Source organism: Drosophila nasuta, chromosome 2R (assembly GCF_023558535.2).
Source record: "Drosophila nasuta strain 15112-1781.00 chromosome 2R, ASM2355853v1, whole genome shotgun sequence".
Lineage (NCBI taxonomy): Eukaryota > Metazoa > Arthropoda > Insecta > Diptera > Drosophilidae > Drosophila > Drosophila nasuta.
In genome coordinates, this window is record NC_083456.1 from 21,793,549 (window position 1) to 21,816,618 (window position 23,070).

The following is a 23,070-nucleotide window of genomic DNA, read 5'->3' on the forward strand; positions in this document are numbered from 1 at the left end:
AACTGGCAATGGCATTGAGCACTGTCAAGGGGATGTTTGTGCCAATTTTATTGAAATTGCGTAAGTGTTGCTCCTCTGTCGTCACACAGTCAAAGAGTCTTTCCGCTGATGCATTTACCTATCACCTGCCTTGTTTTTACATTTTCTTTTTTCTCCTCTCTATTTCTGTTTCATTTCTGTTTCTGGCTGTCACTTCCGTCACTTTGATGTGGGTGCCGTGATATTGAACTGAAAATTCTACGAAATGTTTAAGGAAAAATCTCGGTGATTAAACAATCGATGGCGATCAACACAACTGATGGAATATGTTCTTAATTGAGAAAAAATTAAATTGTAATGCTTCCAGTTTTGTGTTAATTCTTGAAAAGTCACTTTGCATTATTTTCAATATTAATTTAAAATACATTTCTTGCAAAGAATCTGCTACCGCAAGAACTTTATTAATATACTTCGCTGAATAATAAAAGTATGCTATTGTGGTTGAATTTCATCTCCCTCCCATCCCACTCTGTCCGCTCTTGCACTTTTTTTGCTTCATTAACTTCAAAGTATCACACAATGAAAACAAAATTCATCATCATGAAATTTGCTGAAGTCATTTAATTTAATTTCATTTAAAGCGCCACAATTCATTGCATACTTTGCGTGCGTCGTCAACTGCTGACGCTGACCTAGTTTTCTTTGGACGACTGCCTGCTCTTGACGGGTCTCAGCTGTACTATACATAGTACTAGTCGTACTTGAGTCTAAAAGAAGTTCTTGCCTTGGTTGTATCTCAAGTATTTACCGAGCATAATTTCGTTGTTGGTTGTCGCCTTTGCATTTTCTCATTAAGCGCATTACGCGCTAGCACAAAAGCATCCCAAGTGGATTAAAAGCCTGAATGTTTTGCCCTCTTTAAGGCAATTCTCCAATGATATTTTTTCATCCGCACTTTGCATGCAATTTAGTATTACTTACGAGTATTTTTACTGCAGTTCACATTCTGTTGCAATTATCTGGTTTGGTCTTCGGCCTTTAGGCGTGGATTTCAACGCTTTTGCCATTTGCATAATTTACAACTTTGCGCTCGCGTTTCGGGAACCATTTTTACGATTTTTTAAGTGCCCCTGGGTCGCGTCTGTATTTCTTTTTTCTCTCATTTCCTCGCTTATTTTGTTTTCGTTTGCGTCTCAACGACCTTCTGCCTCCTGCCTGGCTGCTGTTTGTTTCATTGTTTGTTTTTTTTCAAGTTTTCTTACAGCTGCATGCACCTAGACAAAACACCAGGCGACTGCGTCTGTTAGTTGACTGTGTGTATGAGTGTGCGCTTCCGTTTCCGACAAAAACTTGTAGCACACTTTGCTGGGTTTGCTTTCGCTTACTGCATGTTGCTCATACGCACCGTGGTTGCGCTGCATAGCAGTAAAACTGTAATTGACTTGGGTTATGTTAAATTTATTGCCTGCCAGCTCATTCACTGTTGCCACTGCTTATGCATGCAAATTGTCATTGCAATGACATGCAAGTGTTGCTCACTTTTTTTCTCTATTTTCCATTCTCTTTCGCTGCTACTATCTTCTTTTTCCGCATTTTTTTGTGCAACACTTTCGTATTTGTATTCGGTATATTCTCGGTGGCTGCCACATGAACTGACTGGCATTTTGTGCTTATGAAACGAAATTAAATTTGCCTTTTTCGTTATATTCTCACTTTCCAGCTGACAAGTGCGAATATATACTATGCATGAGAATGAATATGGAAGCGTCTATGGGTTCCATTGTTCTGTCCGCAACTCTTATCTTACCAGAGCTTATTGTTGTCCCCGTTTTATAGGACAATGCGAAAATGTTGCCTTGTGTCTGTCATTAAGACAACTTCCGCAATGATTACAAATAACAAAAAAAAAATACTTGTATCTCAAAGACAAATGTGCCCTTATTATCTCTGGCAACCGCCTTTTTAATACCCTAATTTCGAGCTTGCTTTATCAGCTGAGCTGTAATTTAAAGTTCACTTAAATACAATTTAAATGAATTAAACTCGGGACATACTTTGAGCAAATGGCAGCAATATTTTCTGATTACTATAATGCTAATTTCTTATAAACTTTGATTTTTTTAATTTATATATAAGTATATAAATAAACTTAAGACTGGAGAGAACATTTTGTTTATATTAAATCTGCAGTTTAAATATACATTCATACATTATGAGAAGCAAATATGTCAGTTTATTTCGCATCACATCCAAAATGTTACGCACAGTTAGTCAAGGTAACATTTATGAGTGTATTTAGGTTATTCTTGATGGAATACTTGTTTGTTGTGATTTTTACGAGAATTCCCATTGCTAAATACAAATATCAATAATCGTACGAAACGAGTATACAATATTTTGTCAACAGACAGGACATCAGATATGCCTTGGGGCACTTCTGCTGCTGCTTCTTGTGCTTCAGCAAGCACTCCAAAATGATTACAATAACAACAATGTGCTGGCAAAACAATTGTGAAATCAATGCTTCTGGCAGTTCCCACTCCCCTGCTCCACTGGGTTCTTTTGGCACCGTCTGCACCCGCTCCCAGGCGTGCTTGCAAAATACAAATCAATTAGGCGTTAAAAAGAATATACAAATGATGTGGACCCGAAAGCCCAATTTCTGTAGACCGACCAACATGCTGACATGTGTGTGTGTGCAGGAGAATATATATGTATATGTGAATGTGTGTGCGTGTCTGTGTGTGCGAAAGTGTGTGATTTTTATTTATTTGCTGCTGCTCCAGATTTTTGTGGAAGCCCTTGGCGACGCCTACTTAATGGTTATCAGTGAAACGCTATTAACGCCACGTTGATTTATTGCAATTTAATTTTGTTTCAATTTGGCCATGTTCGAGTATTTTATTTCACAAATTATGTGCAGACACGATTGGGGCGTGGCCAGTCGCTTAGATGCGTAGGCGTGCAGAGCAGAGCCCTCTCGTTATTTATAGCGGCCAGCACATGATTTACTCCTAATGGTCACAAAACTGGAAACTTACCCTTAAACTTTGTTTACAGATTGCACAGTAAATGTACAAATTTTTATTGCCAGACAATAAAATTGTAGCAGTTTTCTATCTCGGTATTTTTGGGCCTTTAATTGATTTGCCTGTTTATTTTTTATGTGTTTTTTATTGGTTGCCTTTAAATGCCTGATTGCTTTGCAAATTTTTCACATTTATTGGGCAACTGCTCAGCATATAAATCTTCTTTAAGCAATATGTATTCAACATATAATCAAAAGCTAAAAATTCCTTTGACTAGCAGCTCAAATAGCCCAACTAGCATACAGAGAGAAAGGCGTGTGAGCGAACTAACTTCTTGCCTTTGTATGCATGCTGAACATATAAAGTTGCGCCTTTGTATATGCTACACATACGAGTTCCTTCGCGTGGCGGACGAGTAATTTAATACGGGATGTGCTCGGAACTCCACTAACGATTCTTGTGGTTTAATTTGACTCGGGGAATTTTCAGGCAATATTGATCGACTGCTGATTGACTTTGACATAAGCTTGTTCGTCTTCGCGGTTCTGCGCAATTTATTTTGTTTAAAAATGGCTTAAAGAGCGAAGAATGAATTGAATGCAAAATTAAATTCCAATTATTGGGTACATTGAATGAGGAACTTTATCAAATGTTTGTGTACTGTTTTGTTTATCCATTAGCAGTCTCACAGTTTGTTACTCACACAATCAACTGGGGCTTTAATCAGCACTCGGTATATTTGACAGAAAAGTTAGCAACCCCTTTTAATTGTATACATTAGCCAAACAAAAACATAGGGTTCAAAGTTCAAGCGTGACAAATAAACCAACAATTAACTTTAATAGCCATTTCCCCCAAAATCCGCATCCATCCAGCAACAAACACAGTATTCATGGGAATATATTTGTGAAATTAACACTTTCACTCATTCTTGAAGTTATTGCCGTTGTTTGTCTGCCATAAAATTTCACATTGCGTCTTATGGCTGGGTGCTGGCTAAGGAGGATGGCTGCTGGTAGAGCATATTAATGGTAGATGCCAAAGTCAAGGCGCAAATTATTGCAATTAGTTGGAGAAGTCGTTTATTGATTTTGCTGGCCAAGTGACACTTGGGAATTTGAACTATGAGCCTGTCCTTAACTGCAAAGTGTCAAATATAAATGATAAGGGAAGGCAATTGTGAGATAGTCAGAGCGACAACGAGAGAAAGGGAGCATTGAACCAGAGAGAGGCCACGTGTCGTATAAGCAATGAACTATGGAGTGTCACAGGCCGTGCTAATGCACGGTTAATGAGCATCTAAAAATCAGCGAAGCTGAAGAGTCATACGACAAATATTGAACTTGAGTCAAGGTAATGTTAAAGTATACTTCAAGACGCACAACAGGCGGAAGTGCATTGACATTGGCAAAAAAATAAAATAATACTCGTAAGACGACTATTTCATAAGGTTGTTCCAAGAACAACAACAACAAGAACCAGAACAGCAATCATAGCAACATAATCGAGAGCACGCACAACCGCAGAATCGACGAACTGAGCTGGACACGGCTAGATCATGATGGCAACAAATCCTAATGCTTATAAATCGCAATGACGCACACACACACACACGCACATAGAGCTCGGTGAGGCGACGTGCCAGATAAAACTCTTGTCAAAATGTATTTTATGGCAGAGCCAGCAGAGAGCCAACTGAGCCTTGCGGCTTGCGTCGTCTAGTGTTGCACGTTGCCCAAGTCTGTGACTATCATTGTGTCTGTGTCCGTGTCCGTTCTTAATAAAATTGATGTTGCGTCCATTTCATTACTTGGCTAAGGGCAAATAACGTTGTTAACTCATTTTTCGCCTACAAGCCAGCTAGCACACATAGACATACACACACACAACAAAACTTCCCATGGGTAACATTCCAGGCATTTGGAGCTGCTGAGCTACTCAAACATTTTGTTGTCCTTGTGGATATTTTATTTTGTCAACAATGGCACTGGCTAAATGCAATTAAGACCAACTATGCGAGTCTGTGGCTGACGACTTGAAAAATGCTTTAATTTGTGTTAAAGCACTGCAAGTGTAATTAATGCCACACCCAGTCCGTGTCTCACTCCTCTCCACACACACATATGCTTATTTACTGCTGCAAGTGCTGGCCAAATACTTCAAGCTCTGGCACAATAAACAAGCTGCCAGCACATCTCCTTGTCGTTGTCTCAGTCTTCGTCTCCGTCTCCGTCTCCATCTTCATCTTGGTCGCCTGGCAGTCTGTTGTCCTTGCGCAAATTTACGCTCGCAAGCCGCTTATTTCTGCTGCCCATTGCCACCGCATTGCCGACTTGTGGCAAATTAAATTGTTAAAAGGGGAGTCAACGTTTCTCTCTCTCTCTCTTTCTATAGCGCCAACAACTCACAGCCTTCGGTTAATGATGCCGCTTTGTGACCGCTAAGCGTTTAACCTTCAGACACTGCGTCGTCGAGACATGTGAAATATACAAATGTATGTGTATGTATATGTTTGTATATTATATTTTACATTTACTTTCGCTTTTCTGCTTTTTTACACATGCTTAATGCCGCTTGGCAAATAAGCTTAAGACACATTTTGATGCCAGATTAATGAGTTCTTACAAAGCAACGCCTCTCGTTTAATCTTGTTACTTCAACTGACTAACTTGTGTTATCGCATTAAAACCAAGTTTTTTTTTACTGACGAAGACAAATAAGTACATTAATTACAAAAGAAATATTAACGTTCTTATAAGCTTGTCACAAATTATATAACTCAATAATCATTATATAGCTAATGTCTGCTATTTGCTGCAATATCAGTTTACTGCTCTACCATGAAAGTTTTCGTTCGCTTTATGGTGTTCTATTTATAGGTATATTTTCCATAAATGTTGGCCTCAATTTTCGATTACCAACTCAAAGTGAAGCCCGGTGGGCAACAATGTAAGTATATTGAATGCAACGCCTGCTATTGAAACATTAACAGGTAAACACATATTTATTGAAATTTTGCAATACATTTTTTGATGTTGGTGTTGTTGTGATACTTGACAAAGGTCCAATTAATGTTGGCCTTTGAAAGCCAAGGGCCGCTATTGTTACAATCATTATGTACTTATATAACGAGTATATACATATATAAAGAGCACAATATGACGTCGAACATGACCAGACTAAAAATAAACGTGGAATATGAAAAACAAGTGCTTAAGGTCCTTGAGACATCTGACGGCGCAGAAGGCTCAGCTTTGCTGAGCATGACACCCCAGGAGGCAGCATTGAGAAAGCGACTGCCAGGGTCATTAGCGCCACAAAACATATGTGTGATTATCTTGGTCAAAAAGCTTGGCCAGTGGGCGACTTTGTCTGCCGATTAAACTTTTCGCAATTGGCCACTGGCAATATTAAATTTTTAAAGTCAAAGCTGAAGGGTTTCGCTTTTCTTGTGTTCGCCCACACACCAAGTAAATAGCCACGACACGCTCTAGACATTGACCAACGTAGAGTAAAGTGAAGCAATCGCTTGCTGGTTCAGCTTACAAACAATGCAGAGGAGGAGTTGCGTGTGCGGCTGCATAATATGCTTCGATTTTGCCAACAAACAAACATAGAATGGCGCAATGTTTTCGTTTTTGCTGCTGGCTAATCGTAAGTGTATGTACTATATGTGCGTGATTGAGTGAAGGGAGCATGCAGAGAGTTCCAGTAGCAAGGAAAAGCTTCATGCACATCAAATGAAATTGTGGCTCATACCATCACCAAACAGCCAAGCCAACCAACTTCGTTGGGTCGGAATACATATTTGTGCGTACACGTTGTAAGGATACTCGCATATTGACAGCATTGCAGTAGTTGAGCATTTGAGCTGGCCATGGTCAAAACTTACTCATGGATTTGGCTGCTAGCTGGCATATTTGACTTTGTCTAACCTTTTGGAGAATGGTGTAGTTGTAATTGGCATATCTGTGTCAGAGTCATCAACAGCTCAATGTGCCAGGATTAGCCTCCAGGGTGTGTGGCCTTGCGATTGCGTATGTGCGAATGGACTTGTTGATGGGCAACAATGAAACCAATATACTATATCCACACCAGCCAGTTTATTGAGCTCGCAGTACCTTACTACGCATCCATTTATGACAACTTGTCTATATAAAGGTTTCACGTGTCGTATACTCAACGTAAATCTAGGTATGATTTATTGTTTGGCGTGTGCTTACATTGCATAACAAATCGCTTCATTTAGGTTGTAAATGCGTTGGATTTGCCATAAAAGCAATCGTCAGTATTGTTCGTAACGGTCAAGCTAAATCCACACTTAAGCTATTTAAATTTCAAATAGAAGCAAAAACCCTTTGGCTGCTGCTGCTGTTGACCCGTGCCAACACATGGTGGCACATCATCCGAAAAGAATCAAGTAAATAATACCGGTTCAGTAACCTCTTTATGCCAACATTTTTCTTACCCTTTTATGCTGCAGTTAAGAATTGTGGTGATAGATTAGCTTCCACCCTATCATCCAATTTTTGTGTCACGCAGACGTCTTTGAAATTTCGAATTTCTTTTTTTTTTGTTTCTTTACATGACAGCCGCATATAATTTCATTTATTTATTTTTCATTTTGAAGCAGCAAATTGTTTAGTCTACGAGTAGGACGTTGATAAAGGATATTTTCATGGTTTGACTGAGCTGAATCAACAGGCGGCTTTCGCAATTTCACTTAATAACCTGCTATTTTTATCGCTTTGTCTTTTTTATTGGGTTACCTTTTGATTGGGACACAAAAATTAATGCTAAACACTCGGCAGAAAGTAAAGAAAATATTCTATTTTAGATAAATGAGAAATGATAGTAAATTATTTACTTTAGTAAAGGTTGAACTTTTGGCCTTAACCTTCAAATATTTGTGTACTCGTGGTTGTTCTTTTTTGACAGATTCAATATCAGAAAATCATACTCGTATCAAATAACTACGCAAAGAAAGATTGCAACACACTTGATGGGTGTTGAGCTGAGATGAAGATGAATTATCTGCCTACCCTTGCGGTTCAGTTCTCGGAAGGATACACTCTCAATGGGGCACATAAAAACTATCACTCAAATCAATAAGCTGTTGGCATTTGTGTCTTGGGCCTTCGTTTGATTGTGTTTTTTTTTTATAACTTTGTTTGTCTGACAGGAAGGAGAGATCTGCATACATATATGTCGAGGGCCTTAACTTTTCTTCTCTTTGTTAGCCATATGTTGTCTGAGTCTGAATGTGCTGCTGCTGCTGCTGCTTCTTTCCTCTCTCACTCTTTCCTTCATTTTTTTTTGTTGTTGTCCTCATTTAAATAAACCCAAATTTATGGCGTACACACGCACGCACACTCTTTGAGCGATTGGCGCGTTTTAACTTGGCTTACTCTGCATGTAAGCCAGAAGACTGGAATAGCGGGTGCAGGGAGGTATTTCGGTTTAAGGCTATTTCCTTTCTAACAATGGTTGCTCGTTGGCGTGATTTATACGACGCAGCGTGTGGAGATTTCATTACATTTTCGATGCGTGCTACACTTCAGAACGAGAGGTTTTCCCCCCTTATTTTTATAGGCAGGCAGCGGAGGCTCCCTTGCAAATAACGGAAGTTTAGTTTAATCGAAGTTGTTGTCACGACTTGCGACCGCTGATTGATTGCCCAATTGATAAGCCAGACGACTGGCATGCAAATTAACTTAAAGTTGCCTACAGAGCGAGATTCTTCTTTTCTTGTTCTCGTCAGTTTCAATTTTAATTTGCAGCTGAGAAACAAATGACATTTGCCATTTATTGTTTGGCTCAAATTTTAAGTTTTCCCCTCACATTTGCCACAATAACAACGTAAAGAAGAAGTAAGAACTCTTGAGTAAAATTCAAATTTGTATCAAAAACATGGCAGCAGCTGTGTCTTTTGTTTGTTTGTCATCATCTTTTTGCTCTCTGCGGCAAACGAATAAAAATCTAAAGTTTGCAGTTTGAAACCAAAGTCATTCGCATGCATACAGAATGCGAGGGTGGCTTCAAAAGTAATTTCAAATCAAAAATTAATGGAGTCTACTTCATAGAAGTGTCTTTAAAATCTCATTAAAATTGAATAAGCGAATATATAAGTTTTAAAGTTTGCGCAACTTTGTTTTAATAGTCGTGAGTTCAAAAATCTTGAAGCTGCCCACGTTAGTGAACTTTTTAAAAATCAATTGAAATCTGAAAAGTTGAGATAAAATGCGTTTCGGCAGCTGCATTGCCCATTGAAGTTGCGGTTACAACTCCATTTTCGATTTCAATGCATAAATTACATTAAATACGCTTGGGGGCAGCTGCCAAGCCATCGAAGAAACCAAGATAATGTGGAGTTTTGAGCAGCATATTTACCTCATAAAAGTAGAAGGAATTCAAGTTGTCCATTTCGCCAGCATGTTGCGATGTCAAGTTGTTTCCCAGAGTCGCTGTTGCCTGGAAGTCGGTGCCTGGTGAAGTTGTTGTTGCCGTTGCCGTGGATGCTGCCGCAATTGCCACGACCGATGTCGTCGTTGTTGCTGTTGTTGTTGTTGTTGCCATTGTCGTCTGCTCTGAGCTGACGGTCGTTGGCGTTGGCGCCAGCATCACGTGTGAGATCGCAGGTGTGAAATATGTCAGATTAACTGCAGCCTCCACTGGCACTGGAGCTGCTGTGCCGCCAGTCAACGTCAACTCGCTGCCATTCGACGCCTGAGGAGGCGGCAACATGCCCGACGATACGGAGGCCAGCGTATAGTAGAGCGAGCTATCGAATAGCCTCAGATGCAACATTTCTGTCGTTGATTGAAATGCGTCTTAAGTGTGTGCCATTGCCATTGCCATCAGATGATTACTGCAATGACAAATGAATGCAAATATTTATAGTAAATTAACAAATTAACTTTGCTTTAAAACACTCATAAATCCCAAATGAAAAGCTGCATAATAAACGCTTTAAGTACTTGAGTTGGCTGAATGCCAAACATTTTCCCTTCCCATTTCGTTAACATGACTTTTGTTGTTTGGTTACCAGCCGCGCTGCTTGTCTTTGAGAATGTGCGTGTATGTTTTTTGGGAAATTTGTATATTTGCCTGTTTAGCTGGATTAATTTCAGCCTACGACACCAGCGGGCAGGCTGGTTGTTGTGCACTGAACCATGTTATAAGCTTGGCGCCGTATGCGACATTTGCAGGTGCCAAAGTTTGACGCTACATGGAGATGGAGTTTGATGAGGGTGTGCATATCAGAAATACCTATGTTCAACTTTGTAACTTCGGGGTCTGGGTCGGGGTTAGGACTAAATAAATGGAAAACAAACTTGTATCAATTGTTAAATTTTGTTTGCAAATTGTTGGCAAGTTAAAGAGCGACGGCATTTCGAATTCGAAATCATTTAAAAATATGAGGTTACGATGTCTTCAGATTTAATTAAGTTAAGAATCATCATAATATTCATAACAATTTCTTTTAATACCCATATTCTAAGCGAGCATGCGTCTGCAAGCATAATACGAATGATGTTCAATTAAGTTCGCATTAGCAACACTTTCACACCCACCAATACATGCATAATCACGCACACACACACACACAGAGTTGGAATAGCACGTATCAGGGTAGATTATCAGCATGTCACTAATTGAATTAAAACATCTGCAAGTCTTGGGACCTCTGGACATGCAACTGATTGTTAGATGTCCATAGCTGATAACAATAAGTTAAACAATTAGCTTGTTGCCAGCAATGGCAATGTCCTGGAGACACGCACGTCTGTGCACCCTTCTCGCCCAAGATGAAGAAGAACATCCACAAATAACAACAACCACAACGACAAGAGAAGGGACTTCTGAACTTTTCTGTGGCCTTAAAACTTATGCATGCATATACATACGTCGCTGTCTGTGTATCTAGTATCTGTCTGTCTGTTTATCTGTCTGTGTGATTGTCTGTCTGTCTGTGTTACGGTCTGGTGTGACCTTTGACAGCGGCTTAAAATTAAAAACGTTACAATATGTCAACTTATTAGCCACAAACTGTGGCACAGCTGTGCCAAAACGTGCATGAAGTTTACAAATAAATTTCATTTAAAATTCAAACTCTGTTGCGAGGTATTTGGTCTACTAATGCGAGCACGCAACTATTTTGGCAATGATTTATTAGTGCACGTACCCCGTAGGGGAAGGAGACGCGCGGGACCTTTGCCGCACTTATACCGCACACCCAAGGGCTTTCGTTTTGACAGATTCAATTTAGTCGAGTGCCTGCCACTTGGGAGGTGGTTACGCACGCCCACATGTCGCCACTTTCGATTCTTAGAAAATTTATCACTTTTTATTGCACTTTACATGCGCATAGTTTCATTTATTTCGTACACTTTTTTTACGTCTTTTCACTTTCATTTGGCGACAAGCCAAAAATGCTCTGTTCAGCGTCTGTTTTATGTTTCTATGTGTGTCAGGCAACGTGTGTGTTGCCCATGTCGCTGCCACGGCTGCTGCATTCTCTCTTTGTTTTGTGACAACTTTGTGGGTGCTGCCATAAAATAATTACTCAAAATGCGCTACTAAAATGTCATTTAACTACTAATGCTTTGAAGTGCTTTATGAAATATTGCACATACGCAGTGTTGCACATGAGAACTCAAATAAATTTAATTTAGTTTTAGATTTTATTGAAATTTACTTTTTTTTTTATTTTGTGATAATTTCAGGTATTCAAGAACCAAACTACAAACAAAACTGAGAATCCAAAAATTGTAGAACTTTTTGTTTTAGCAAAAGTTTGTATGTTACAGTCAATAAAAAGTACAGTTCAACTTTTAATTTATATGTTGATGGAAGTTTAAAACAATTTAATGTCTATATTAAAATACTTTCCGAATGATATAGCTTTAAAACTCGACTAGCAAAGAATGCCTCTTATGCTCAAATATTTTGATACTATTTATAACATTTTTTTTGTTTGTTTGACAATTGGATATGCAAATCTGTAGACTATATTTCCACTTATATATATGTATATATATTGGCTTACAGTATGCATATGTAAATTGGCAAAATCGCTTTGAAGAATTATTCCGCTCAACCCATTTGGACTTTGCATAATCAGTTTGGCATTAAAGTTTCAGGCTGCTGCTGTTAATGCGAATTTAATTTGCATGCAAAATATCAAGCAAAGCTCCTTTTATGCTCTAGACCCGATTTGGAATTGAGAGTAAGAGAGAGCAAGAGAGAAAGACAGACTAGAAGCGAAGCTAAGACGCCGCTGCGTAAGTATTTTATTTTATTTGTTTTGGACTGCGCTTTGGTTCAAATTGATTGACATATTTTGACTAAGCTGTCAGCCAAAATGCAGACAGTTTCAGACAATAAGAAGCCAAATTTTTAGCTACGAGATTTCTGTTTTTTTTTGGCTCTGCCTTTGGCATCTTGTCAATGTTGTTGTTCTCACAATTGGCGTTAGCGTCGAAAAGCATTCAATTTGATTGGAGAAATCAGTGCAGAAATCGCTCAAGTGAATGCAAGAGCACTTGCGTGTTGTTGCCCGTAGATGAACATGAAGTGCTTTAAATTTGACAATGGCAAATGAGCAGCTTTAAAGATTCCCAGAGATAGAGAGCGAGAGAGACTAAAAGAAAGTGAGACTCACTTGAGTATGTAATCAATGCAGAGCTTGTCACAAAAAATCTGACAATCCGGCTATCTGACAATCTGACAGCTTAAGAGCAGCCACTTTTGCTTGCTTTGTTGCAACAACATCAAATGGAACTTTGTGCAACGTTGCGTATACGTCATATAAAACCCCAATGCAACTGCTGCAGATGTTTTTGTTGCTGTTACTCAGACTGCTTACTTTACTGCCACTTGCAGCATATTTATGTATTGTTTTCTTTTGTTTTTCCTTTGATTCCGAGCGCTTTGGGTATGCCATTAAACCATTACGTTGTCTGCTGCTTGCTGCTCGCTGCTTTTGCTGGGTTGCGTTTAATGTGTCCTGTGACAATTGTCGAGCACATATTGCCGAGTGTGGCGGAGGACACGTCGCGGCGACGCCATGCTGCCTCAAAATGAAAAATTGATTTCATTGCAAAAATATGGCAGCAACATGGCCGGAGTACAAAGTTTATTGGGTCAACAGATCGTCCACGTTGTATCTGTATTTCACTTTTTTTTTTGTTTGCTTATGGTTTGCTTTGTGCTGTTTGCGTTATGTTTATTGCTGGGTCATTGCAAGACCCCGCTGCAGTCCAGAGTTCTCAGACCTCCGTCCTCATCATATGGTGCAATTGCAGTTCATGGCAATCAGCACAATAACGACAAAAGTTTAGTATTTCATTTCAGTTTTATGGAGCGTGACGTGTGCTCACCGCATAAAGGATAATTGGCAGAATGTAAAACCATGGGGACTTTGCCAGGACTGAAATCACATCTTTTTTTTTTGTTTTTGCGCTTGCTCTCTTACAAAATATACTCAAATTTCATTCATATATGAGCTGCTGAATAAGTAACAAACATAACCGAAAAAATGTAGAAATAACTTTGCTTTGGTATTGGATGGCATTGTTGGAGTGGCTTTGTCTTTTTACTGATTTGAATACAGTCTCTAGAGGGCGCAAAAATTTTGTATGCTTGTTGCGATTAGATAAATGCAAATTTTTGAATGCTTTTAAATTTATCAAACAATTTTTTTTGACCTTACAACTGATTTCAAATGCATGGGAAATACAATAATAATTTTCAATTTCAATAATCCAATTGCATATTATTATTAAGACTCGACAGTAGAGATTATGGCATCTAAAATTTTATTTGTCTGTAAGTAAATGTTGGGAATGAAATTGCATGTTCAAGGCTGTTTTATAGCTTATCTCTTGTTAACCGCAGTCTTTAAATACCAAAGATAACTTTCTATGGTAATGGCAGATTTCAGACACTACAGTCTGTCTGCTGATAAATACTGAGAGCCTGTTAAAGCGACTGTCGTGCGACTTAAGTGGCCACTAATTTTAAATCCAAATGACAGACAGACATAGTTGCACATTAAGCCGAACAAAACCGTTGGCTTACAAAGAATATAGCAAAGTCGGCTCGTTATGCTGTCTCGACGGTAACAGAAAATGAAATGTATTTCTATGCCCTGTAGCCTGTTCACACTCTGGGGTGTAGTTAAGTTAAATAATCAGTGAGAAGAAAGAAGTCTGTGTTGCTATTGTTATGAAATTTCATGCAGCATACTTTTGGGCGCATTTTCGCTTGTGTAATTCTCTGCTATTGCTTAAGGTATCTGTACGTTAACCATTTACCCCAATACAAAATATTCTTAGTTGCTTAAATGGTAAATACAAGACGCAACAAAATTAAAAAATTCATGGTGGGTGGAGAAACTTTTGCGGCGCTTCGTCCTGTGCCGTGTGTTTCGCTCGGTGTCCCCAATGGCCAAAAATGCCGTCGCGTCTTTCGACGTGCGGCATTGAATGGCATTTTATTTTATTATTACACACAGGTGCTTGTGCATTTATATTCAAATTTGTAGCACCTGTAAAACAGTTTGGGAAACAATGAAGCCACACATTTGGCTTGCCCAGACGCCAGTCAGAGGGCGAAGGCGATGGCGATGGCGAAGTGTGCTGATCGAGGGCATGGCATCATTGTCTGGCATCTGGGCTGTCATCTGCACACACACCCAGCATGTGTGCGCACACACTCACTTGGCATGCAACAGCGGCCATTTGGAAAAGTTAGACAAATATAAATGTGTAACACAAATCGCATCAAAACATTTGCCACTCGAGATTAACTTTACATTGTGAGAGAATGAGCAACGTTAAATTTAAAGTTTGCGCTCTTATCAATGCCCAGACATTATGATTATGACTTGGCCAACAACTTTTTCTGGCTTACACGTGTCTGGGACGACGAGTCATTTGTGAAGGTGGGCTAAGGCGCAATACATGATTTTGCTCTCTAAGCTGACAGCTAACCGGGGGAGCACTTAATTTACCAACTACACCAATGCCCGAAAAGAGTAAAAGAAAAGGAATAAAAGAAAAGAAAAATGCGTACACGACATGTTGCCTAGACATTTGTGTGGGCGATGCTTATGCTTTTAGCTTTTCTCTGCATATTCCTGAGTTTATTTAAAAGCCTGGTGAAATAACATAATAAACAGAAAGAGCTTGAAATTGATAAAGCCATGGCAGTGCCGATATGAAGCTGATTTATTATTAATTTTCCACCTACACAAAAACATATACGACATATACTTTGCACTTATTATATGCTCTTATCGGCGTCTGTCTGTCAAAATGTCAACAGCTAATGTTTTTTTTCATAAAAGAAACTTGTATGTGGCTGGGAGCCAAATAGCAAATGCACTGTACGTATGAGTGATATATGTATGTATGTAGTATATTGAAATTTAAACGAAAAGCTCATGTAAATTGATACCTTAACAATGGAACCGAAATATGCAAAGACATGTCTAGTTGATCCGAGCATTAAATGGACTTTAGTTTGCCAGTTTTCGAACACTTTAAGCGCCTGCCAAGTGGCCTGCCACCCACACAACCGCACTCATGGCCATTACCGAGGACGAGTTCTGACTACAGGGACGAGCAAAACGAACAACGCAAACGAATGAAAGAGGAACACTCTCGAGTCTGGCACTTAAGCGCCTTTATTGAATGTTTACATTAAAACGATTCACACCTGCACGAGGTGAAAAAAAAAAACAAGGGCATAAATTAAGTGAAATAATTAAATTCATTGTAATGAATGAATGAATAAATGAACGAATGCCGGATGTGGGATGCTGCCGTGCCTTGCCTGCCTGGCCCATTTAGCCAAGCCTATTAAGTCAATTATAAATAAATTATGCTGCCTTCGGCAAATACTGCTTGACTGCTGAGCCTGGCGCAAAATGTAATCGGACCAAAAATTCAAGCGAGGGCGCTGTTAATTAGCTAAGAGAGAGGGTAAATGTCTGCCAAGAAGTTATTAATATTATTTATGTACATTTCAGGTATGCAGCACAGTTAATTGTTTCACTACGTGAATGAGTTGAGAGTGTTACATTTATGCTGTCTCCTCTGACAGCCAAAAGAGCAGTTCTCCCGCAACATAATCAGCCTTATAAAATATGCAAAAATTCTTAAATTTACTAGTCAATTCACCAGATAATGTTGCTACTAATGAAACAAATGCCGCGAGCATCGCCACTGATCAAAGATGCCACAATCTTATATTCAAAGCAGAGAGATAGACAGACAGACAGAAATAGTGGGGGGACTGACAGTTCACCAGCTACGACAACACACCATTTGCTTCTATATATAATTTATGCGGTGCACACAGTTGGCAAGCAACGCGCTTTCGTGTTAAGTAGAATTTTGAACTTGACTTAATTAGACACAAATGCACAAAATGGCAAGTACCACACGCTAAAGACCGCAGCTCCCCAATGGCTTTCAGCTCTGAAACGCGTCATTGAAAAAAGGCTAAAACTAAAACAAAAAAATTATAAATTTATTTACATTTTAGGAATGAAAAATGAAGTGATTAATTAGTATGCTAACCTTTTAGCTTACAAACTTTTAATCGATTATCTATTTTTAGCTAGAAAATGGCTAAGCTGACATCACTTGTCGATTGCTCAATTTATGCGTTTGCGGCTTTGACAAGCCCAGACTCTGTCTTCGTCTTTGTTTTCGTCTCCAACTCAGACTCAGTCTGAGACCCAGAGCCAGACCCATCCCTAAGACCTGCGTAAAAGGCCGTCGCGCGTTAATTAATCAAAAAACCGTTGATGGTGCTGCCAGCGGCGGCTGCTGCTGCTGTTTCTCTCTCAGTTCTGTTGATTTCTGGTGGAGCTGTAGCTGGTCAACGAACCTGCTGCTGAATCTGTCGCTATGTGTAAGCAATTAAGACCACGGTAGCCAATCAAAATACATTACAGTGAGTTAACTAAAGTGCCACGGCAAGCGTACGCATACGACTACGAGTATTTAATTAAATGCTGAATAATGAATATAGCACGTGTCGTGTCAGGAAGTGTCACAATCAACGTCAGAACCAACGACGACGACGACGAAGTCGTTCTTGTAAATATCAGAAAAGCAATTTTGCTTAACGTAAACAAAAACTTGCAATTGCAGGCCAACAGGTCATAAACAGAGAGGCGAAAATTCAAATTGAAAACTCACGAAAGGAAATGGACGCGACGTGGGCGATGCCAAAAGTCCCAAAAAAGGAAAAACACCAAACAAGTCAAGCCAGGCGACAGACAAGTCAACAGCCAGCCAAACACTGAGACACTGAAAGATAGCGCGAGCTGAACAAAGAAAGAGATGCAAATAGAATCAACACCTACAGCAGCTGTGACAAAAAGCAACAACGGAGATAAATCACAAAATTTCTCTGGTTTCAATCTGTGATGCCAAAAGTCGTATGCCATGCCACATGTGGCATGGGGAAATCAAGCTGTGAATCGCCGCCTTTTTTAGCAGACCCGTAATTAGAGCAATGCGGGGGAATATTTAGAGGCAACGGGGGACGAAACGCAGCGGCAGGCAAAACGTATTTTAATTTGACAAAATGTATAAATTTAGAAATCAAAAGACACCAACGCTAAGACATTGATGTGTCTGCTTATACCCGATATGATCAAGACATTTTCTTTAGAATATTTCTTCTTAGAGATTGAAAGGAATTTCTTGCATATTTTGTGGCGTGTTTGGATAAAGCGAAAATGTTGCAAATTAATTGCAAAGTATTTGCAAGCCGAGTACATTTTCTTGTTCGAGCTGACATTGTTGTCAATCACAGTCAGTCAGACAGTCAGTGAGTCAATCAGGCATATAGCTAGCTTTTAAGTCAGTCTGGTTGCAGACATGTCTCAAAGCGCTCAGGTGTAAAATAATTTGTTTCGTCTCTACCAGCCAATCGAATCAATAGGCGTCGCGTCACTTCCAAATGTCATTTAACCATACCAGTAAAGAAAAAAGCAACCACAAGCTTTTACATTTGATGGCGCTGCAACTGGCACTTGACACTTGACACGGTGTCGGTTAGTACCTATGCTTACAGCTGCTTAATTACCATCTTCTGTCTCCTGCCAGTCTTGTGCCACACACACACACACACATCTTCGCCTCCGTCTCCGTCCTTTGACTATGCCTGGCACGTACGCGTCGACGGGTCTCCAAAAGGATTTTACTCCTTTCAAGTGAGCTTAGCGCACTTTTCTCCCAACTGTTTGCATACCTTGGCATGTGGCAGATGGTATGCGGCGAGTCGCATGTGGCGTGGTGTGTGAATCGTGTAAAACCTTTGATTGCCGTACTTTATCCGTAGACCAAATCAACTCATTGTAAATAGAATCGAGTATAAAACGTGAGCGCAGTCTTTGATGCATATTCCTTCAGCGGCAAATAGCAAATATTTTATGCGATTTTATTTTTATTGATACATAAAAATAAATAGGAGACTGTGTAGTTCCCTACATATTTGTCTTAATATCGAGTTTTAAGTTTAATTTATTATAATTAGAATCATAACGTTATAAGTAAATCAATAATAATAATAATAATAATAATAATAATAATAATAATAATAATAATAATAATAATAATAATAATAATAATAATAATAATAATAATAATAATAATAATAATAATAATAATAATAATAATAATAATAATAATAATAATAATAATAATAATAATAATAATAATAATAATAATAATAATAATAATAATAATAATAATAATAATAAGAATAAACCATAATTCCTATTACGATTCCCCCAACTTGAAAAAGTAAAGCTCAGTGGAAATGATGCATATAGATTTTGTTATTGATTAACTCTTCTACTCATCAATTGAAACTGAGCTGCGACAATTGCACAAGCATCACTCTAGAAATCTTAAAGTAAAACGAAAAACACACTACAAATTCCTCCCCTTTCACGCAGAGCAAAAAGTTTTTACATTTAAATAAGTTGAGTAAAAAGTTTATTTGCACTCGATTTCAGTTTGTGTCTGTGCAACGACCAAGTAAGTTGAATAGCAGAATAACAAAACAACACCGTATAAAAGAGTTGGTTGCACTTTCACGCTCAGTTCAGTTAGCGTTACGCATTATGTTGCGAGTTTATTGACTACAGAAGATGCGATTCAGCCTGCACTTAAGTGGCAATCATATTTATATTTGCATTGTCGCAGTTATCCATTCTCAAGTGATTGGTTTTGACTTACAGCAAGTGGCATTAAGTGGTGGCAAAGTGGTTTGACTCATAGATCAATACTGTTTACTGCTTACTGTGTTTTTCAACCCGTGCGGCTTTAATATTATAATTGAAAACTGATAATGAAATTGGATACATAAAAGAATTCCTATCTCGCATATGGCAAAAATAGTTTGTTTTGCCAACGAAAATATTTGTGTAATAAAATGCATTTTGAAATTGCATTACAGCCGAGCTAGTTGCTGGCGTTGACTGACTGGTTGATGGCATGCGTGCTTGATTGCCAGGCTTTAACACGCGTGCAACATGTTAATGAGCTGTCGTTCCATTAGTAAATTGCCGGTTGGGGTTTTTCTGCCTACCGTTATTGTTGCTGCTGCTGTTGTTGACGTCATATATCAGGGAAATTATCAAAACTGTGTTGCAGTTACTTGCGTTGTTATTTGGTGATGTTGTTGTTATTTTCATTCGCATTGGCCCCTTGACAGCAATTCTGCTACCATCATTACTGCCGCCTGCGTTTTATTTTCGTAGTAACAGCAGCAGCAGTAGCAAATAACACCCACCAGCCAACTGATATGCGTAGATGCTTTACTAGAGTTTTGCTGACATTGCCATTGTCAGCATTGTTTATTATTGTGAACAGTCAGTGAGTCCCAAGCGCTATTTTAGACCTGGCTGCGCTGACAACCTGCGTACTCGTACATCTCCGCTTATCTGGTCTGCCTGTCCGGCACACATGGTCCAATTAGGCAAAACAAAAGTGTTTTAATCACGGCAGCGATAAAATTGTGAAATATGTTGTGGTTTTTAGGCAGGGCCATACAACTGGCTGCATGCCAAAGATTTATGAGACATTTAAACTTGAATTTGTGGTTTATCCATGCGGGTAACTCGACTGTGCTAACGCTTTATTGCCTTAAGCAAACAACTTTAAATTCAGGCGAATTTCACTTATTTTCCAGCACTTCTTATTTGTAAGTGCAGAAATTCTAGACAAATTCATGTAATCCATATTCAATTTGCAGCGAATAAATTATAATGAACCTTATATTTCACTGTGTTACAGTTACTTAAGGGATTTAAAGATAGCCTTAAAAGTGTGCCCCACTTTAAGCTGAAAAGTTGCAAAAATAATTGCACATTTATAATAGCTTTCACTTAACTTCGTTTACAGCAGTTTAAACTCACATTTGAGCAATACTTAGTTATCATTCTCTGTGCTTAACGCGAGTATTCACCTAGCATTCATTACTCATACATATGAATAAATATGTGCTTAATGTGTTACATTACGTATACGCAACGTTGCGCAGAATATGCAACGCAAGTGGTTCTCGCACACACACACCCACAGACACACACACACATATATAGCATATCCATCCATGCTCCAACCCACAGCCAGCCAAAGAGCTGGGCACACATGACGTATGATTAACGTCACTGTAAAGTGTATGACTGAGGCTGCAACTATACGTATGTATAAATGTGTGCAATGTCTGTTGTGCTTTTAAATAATATAAATTACTTTAGCGCTTCGCATGGATTGCAAGGATATGGCAACGATTTTAAATGACATGATATTACCATTAAAAATAATAACTATAAAAAAAAAATTATTGAAACGTCAAGCGCCAGGCGATTTATGAGTATGCATAATTGCATGGCCAATAAAAATTAAATACACATTCAACTGTCAGTCGACAATTATTGGCCTCAAGTGCAGTCGATAATTAAGCTCAACGCGTTAAGAGCGCATAAATTAAAAAGTAATGAGCAATATTAAATATCTCATATGAGAGAAAATACCACTTAAAGACACGTCAACAGCGACGTCGGCGGCTGTGCCCTGAAATTGCAGACCTCAGTAGATGGCGTAGACGAACTCCCGAATGGGACAACCGCCCGCCCGGTAATGTAGCGAGAACATCATTAAAAAAAGTGCCGTGCACAGCACAAAAAAAGCAAACAGCGACGAGAATAAAAAAAAGGGCGGCAGACAGTCAGAAACCAGCCAGACAATTGGACCCCCAGACATTCGGCACATTATTGGTAATCACAATATTTATGTGCGTTTAACGACACGACAGGCAAAATTGTTGAAACAAATCATTGACAGCTGGCACAGCGCAGAACTGAGCATAGCATTCACATACATTTGCGGTGGTCTTCGCTTCAACATTTTGCTTCTTATCTTACATTTACTAATGTTTTTTTTCTCTTTTTGTCTTTTTTAGTACTTTTTACTTATTGCCGCTTTTTTGGTAATTTTTGCAAATTTTTTTTTTTTGTTTTACGAGACTTTGCGTACAATAAATCAGTTTTTGCCTGGCAGAAAGTAAGAAAAGGAATCCCGTCAAGATGCTTGCTAAAACAAATTTAACTCTGCTGACAAATAATCTGTAGCATATCAAAATTTAAAGTGATGTGTGCAAATTTGAGAAATACTTGGAATATTTCATATTTGTTTAAGAGCATAATAAATCAATTTAAATGCTTACGACTTTTGTTTAGAATTTTTTGATAAGTTTAATATTGATATTGACTACGCTACATTTGCCAAACATTCTAAATCGATGTCTGACCCTTTTACAGAATTGCTACCCTAATTACGAGGACTAACATTTATTTGACAGCAACTTTTGCAATTGAATACCCTGTGAATGGGCATTGAAGGAATGATATCTATGCAGTTAAAGCGTTGAACTTTTATCAAAAAGATTACCATTTAAAATTCCAATAAAGCTATCACAGTCGCTTCATAATGCAGCAGCTTTCCATTAACGAAAGTTCATTTAAAAGACATAACCATAGTATCTTATAGTCTATCAATTCTGCATTGCTCGTTTCGACCTTGTAGTTGGGAATTTGCATTGTCATTTTTGCTGCACTGCAACAAAAGCAATTAGCAGATTGTAGAAAAAAACGGTTCATGTAAACGTTTGCACAACAAAATGTTCATGTTTCCAAAAAACTTTATTGAAATTGTCTGCATTTTTTTGGTGTGCTGCCTATTTAAGGGCTGCTGAGAAAATTAATAATGAAATTCCCATAAGAACGGAACTTTACACAGAACTATTTGCGCGAAACGTTAAAGTAAAGATACCAATTTAAAAATACAATTTAAATAGCTGACATTACAGCGAACTGACAAGGTACAAATTGACTTAAGAGCATCCCAATTTATTAAACGATTTAACATTTTTTTTTTTGAGGACTTTGCTTTTATTTATTGAATCTTCTCTAGATAACGATTTAACATGAATAAATAAATTAGTTTCAGTTAATTTAAGTCACTAAAAAACAACAAAAACGAATTCAATTACGAGTAGCTGACACAAATTGCAGACAGATTAAAGTTCACCGATTTTCTATAGACAGCGATACGACTTGGCGGAAGTTGCAAGCCAGATGACAGACCAACTGAATGACTGGATGAGCCCTATTTATATTTTGTATCTGTTTAATATGTACATGTGAGCGTGTGTGTCAGCAAAAGTAACGTGGGTGTGTGTATAATAGACAACATCCTGTTATTGTCAGGCAGCAGTAAAGTCAATGACATGTAAAATTTGTCAACTGAGTTTTTCATCTGCAAAACAAACCCGGATATGTTGGCTTTTAAGGCTTTGAAACAGTTTTGATTACGCCTAAAAAGGAAGCATCTGTATGCTTTGAAGTCCCATTGTATTGAAGCACTGATAAATCAGTGTATAATAAAGAAAATTCGATTGATAGGCGCACGTGTGCGGCACAATGAAGTCAGAGATAGCATCTCAAAAGCAAAAAAAAAATAATAAT

The 23,070-nt window shown here is 38.5% G+C and overlaps 1 protein-coding gene across 3 annotated transcripts in view; it reads right to left on the reverse strand.

Annotated features, from left to right (window-relative positions):
* LOC132784544 (cardioacceleratory peptide receptor) overlaps positions 1–23,070 on the reverse strand; it is a 67,634-nt gene that overhangs the window by 10,363 nt on the left and 34,201 nt on the right. For all 3 annotated transcript variants that reach the window (XM_060790227.1, XM_060790226.1, XM_060790225.1), the window contains exon 2: positions 9,399–9,876. In XM_060790227.1, the coding sequence (XP_060646210.1) occupies positions 9,399–9,815 (417 nt within the window). In that variant the 5' untranslated portion in view covers positions 9,816–9,876. The remainder of the gene's footprint in view (positions 1–9,398; positions 9,877–23,070) is intronic.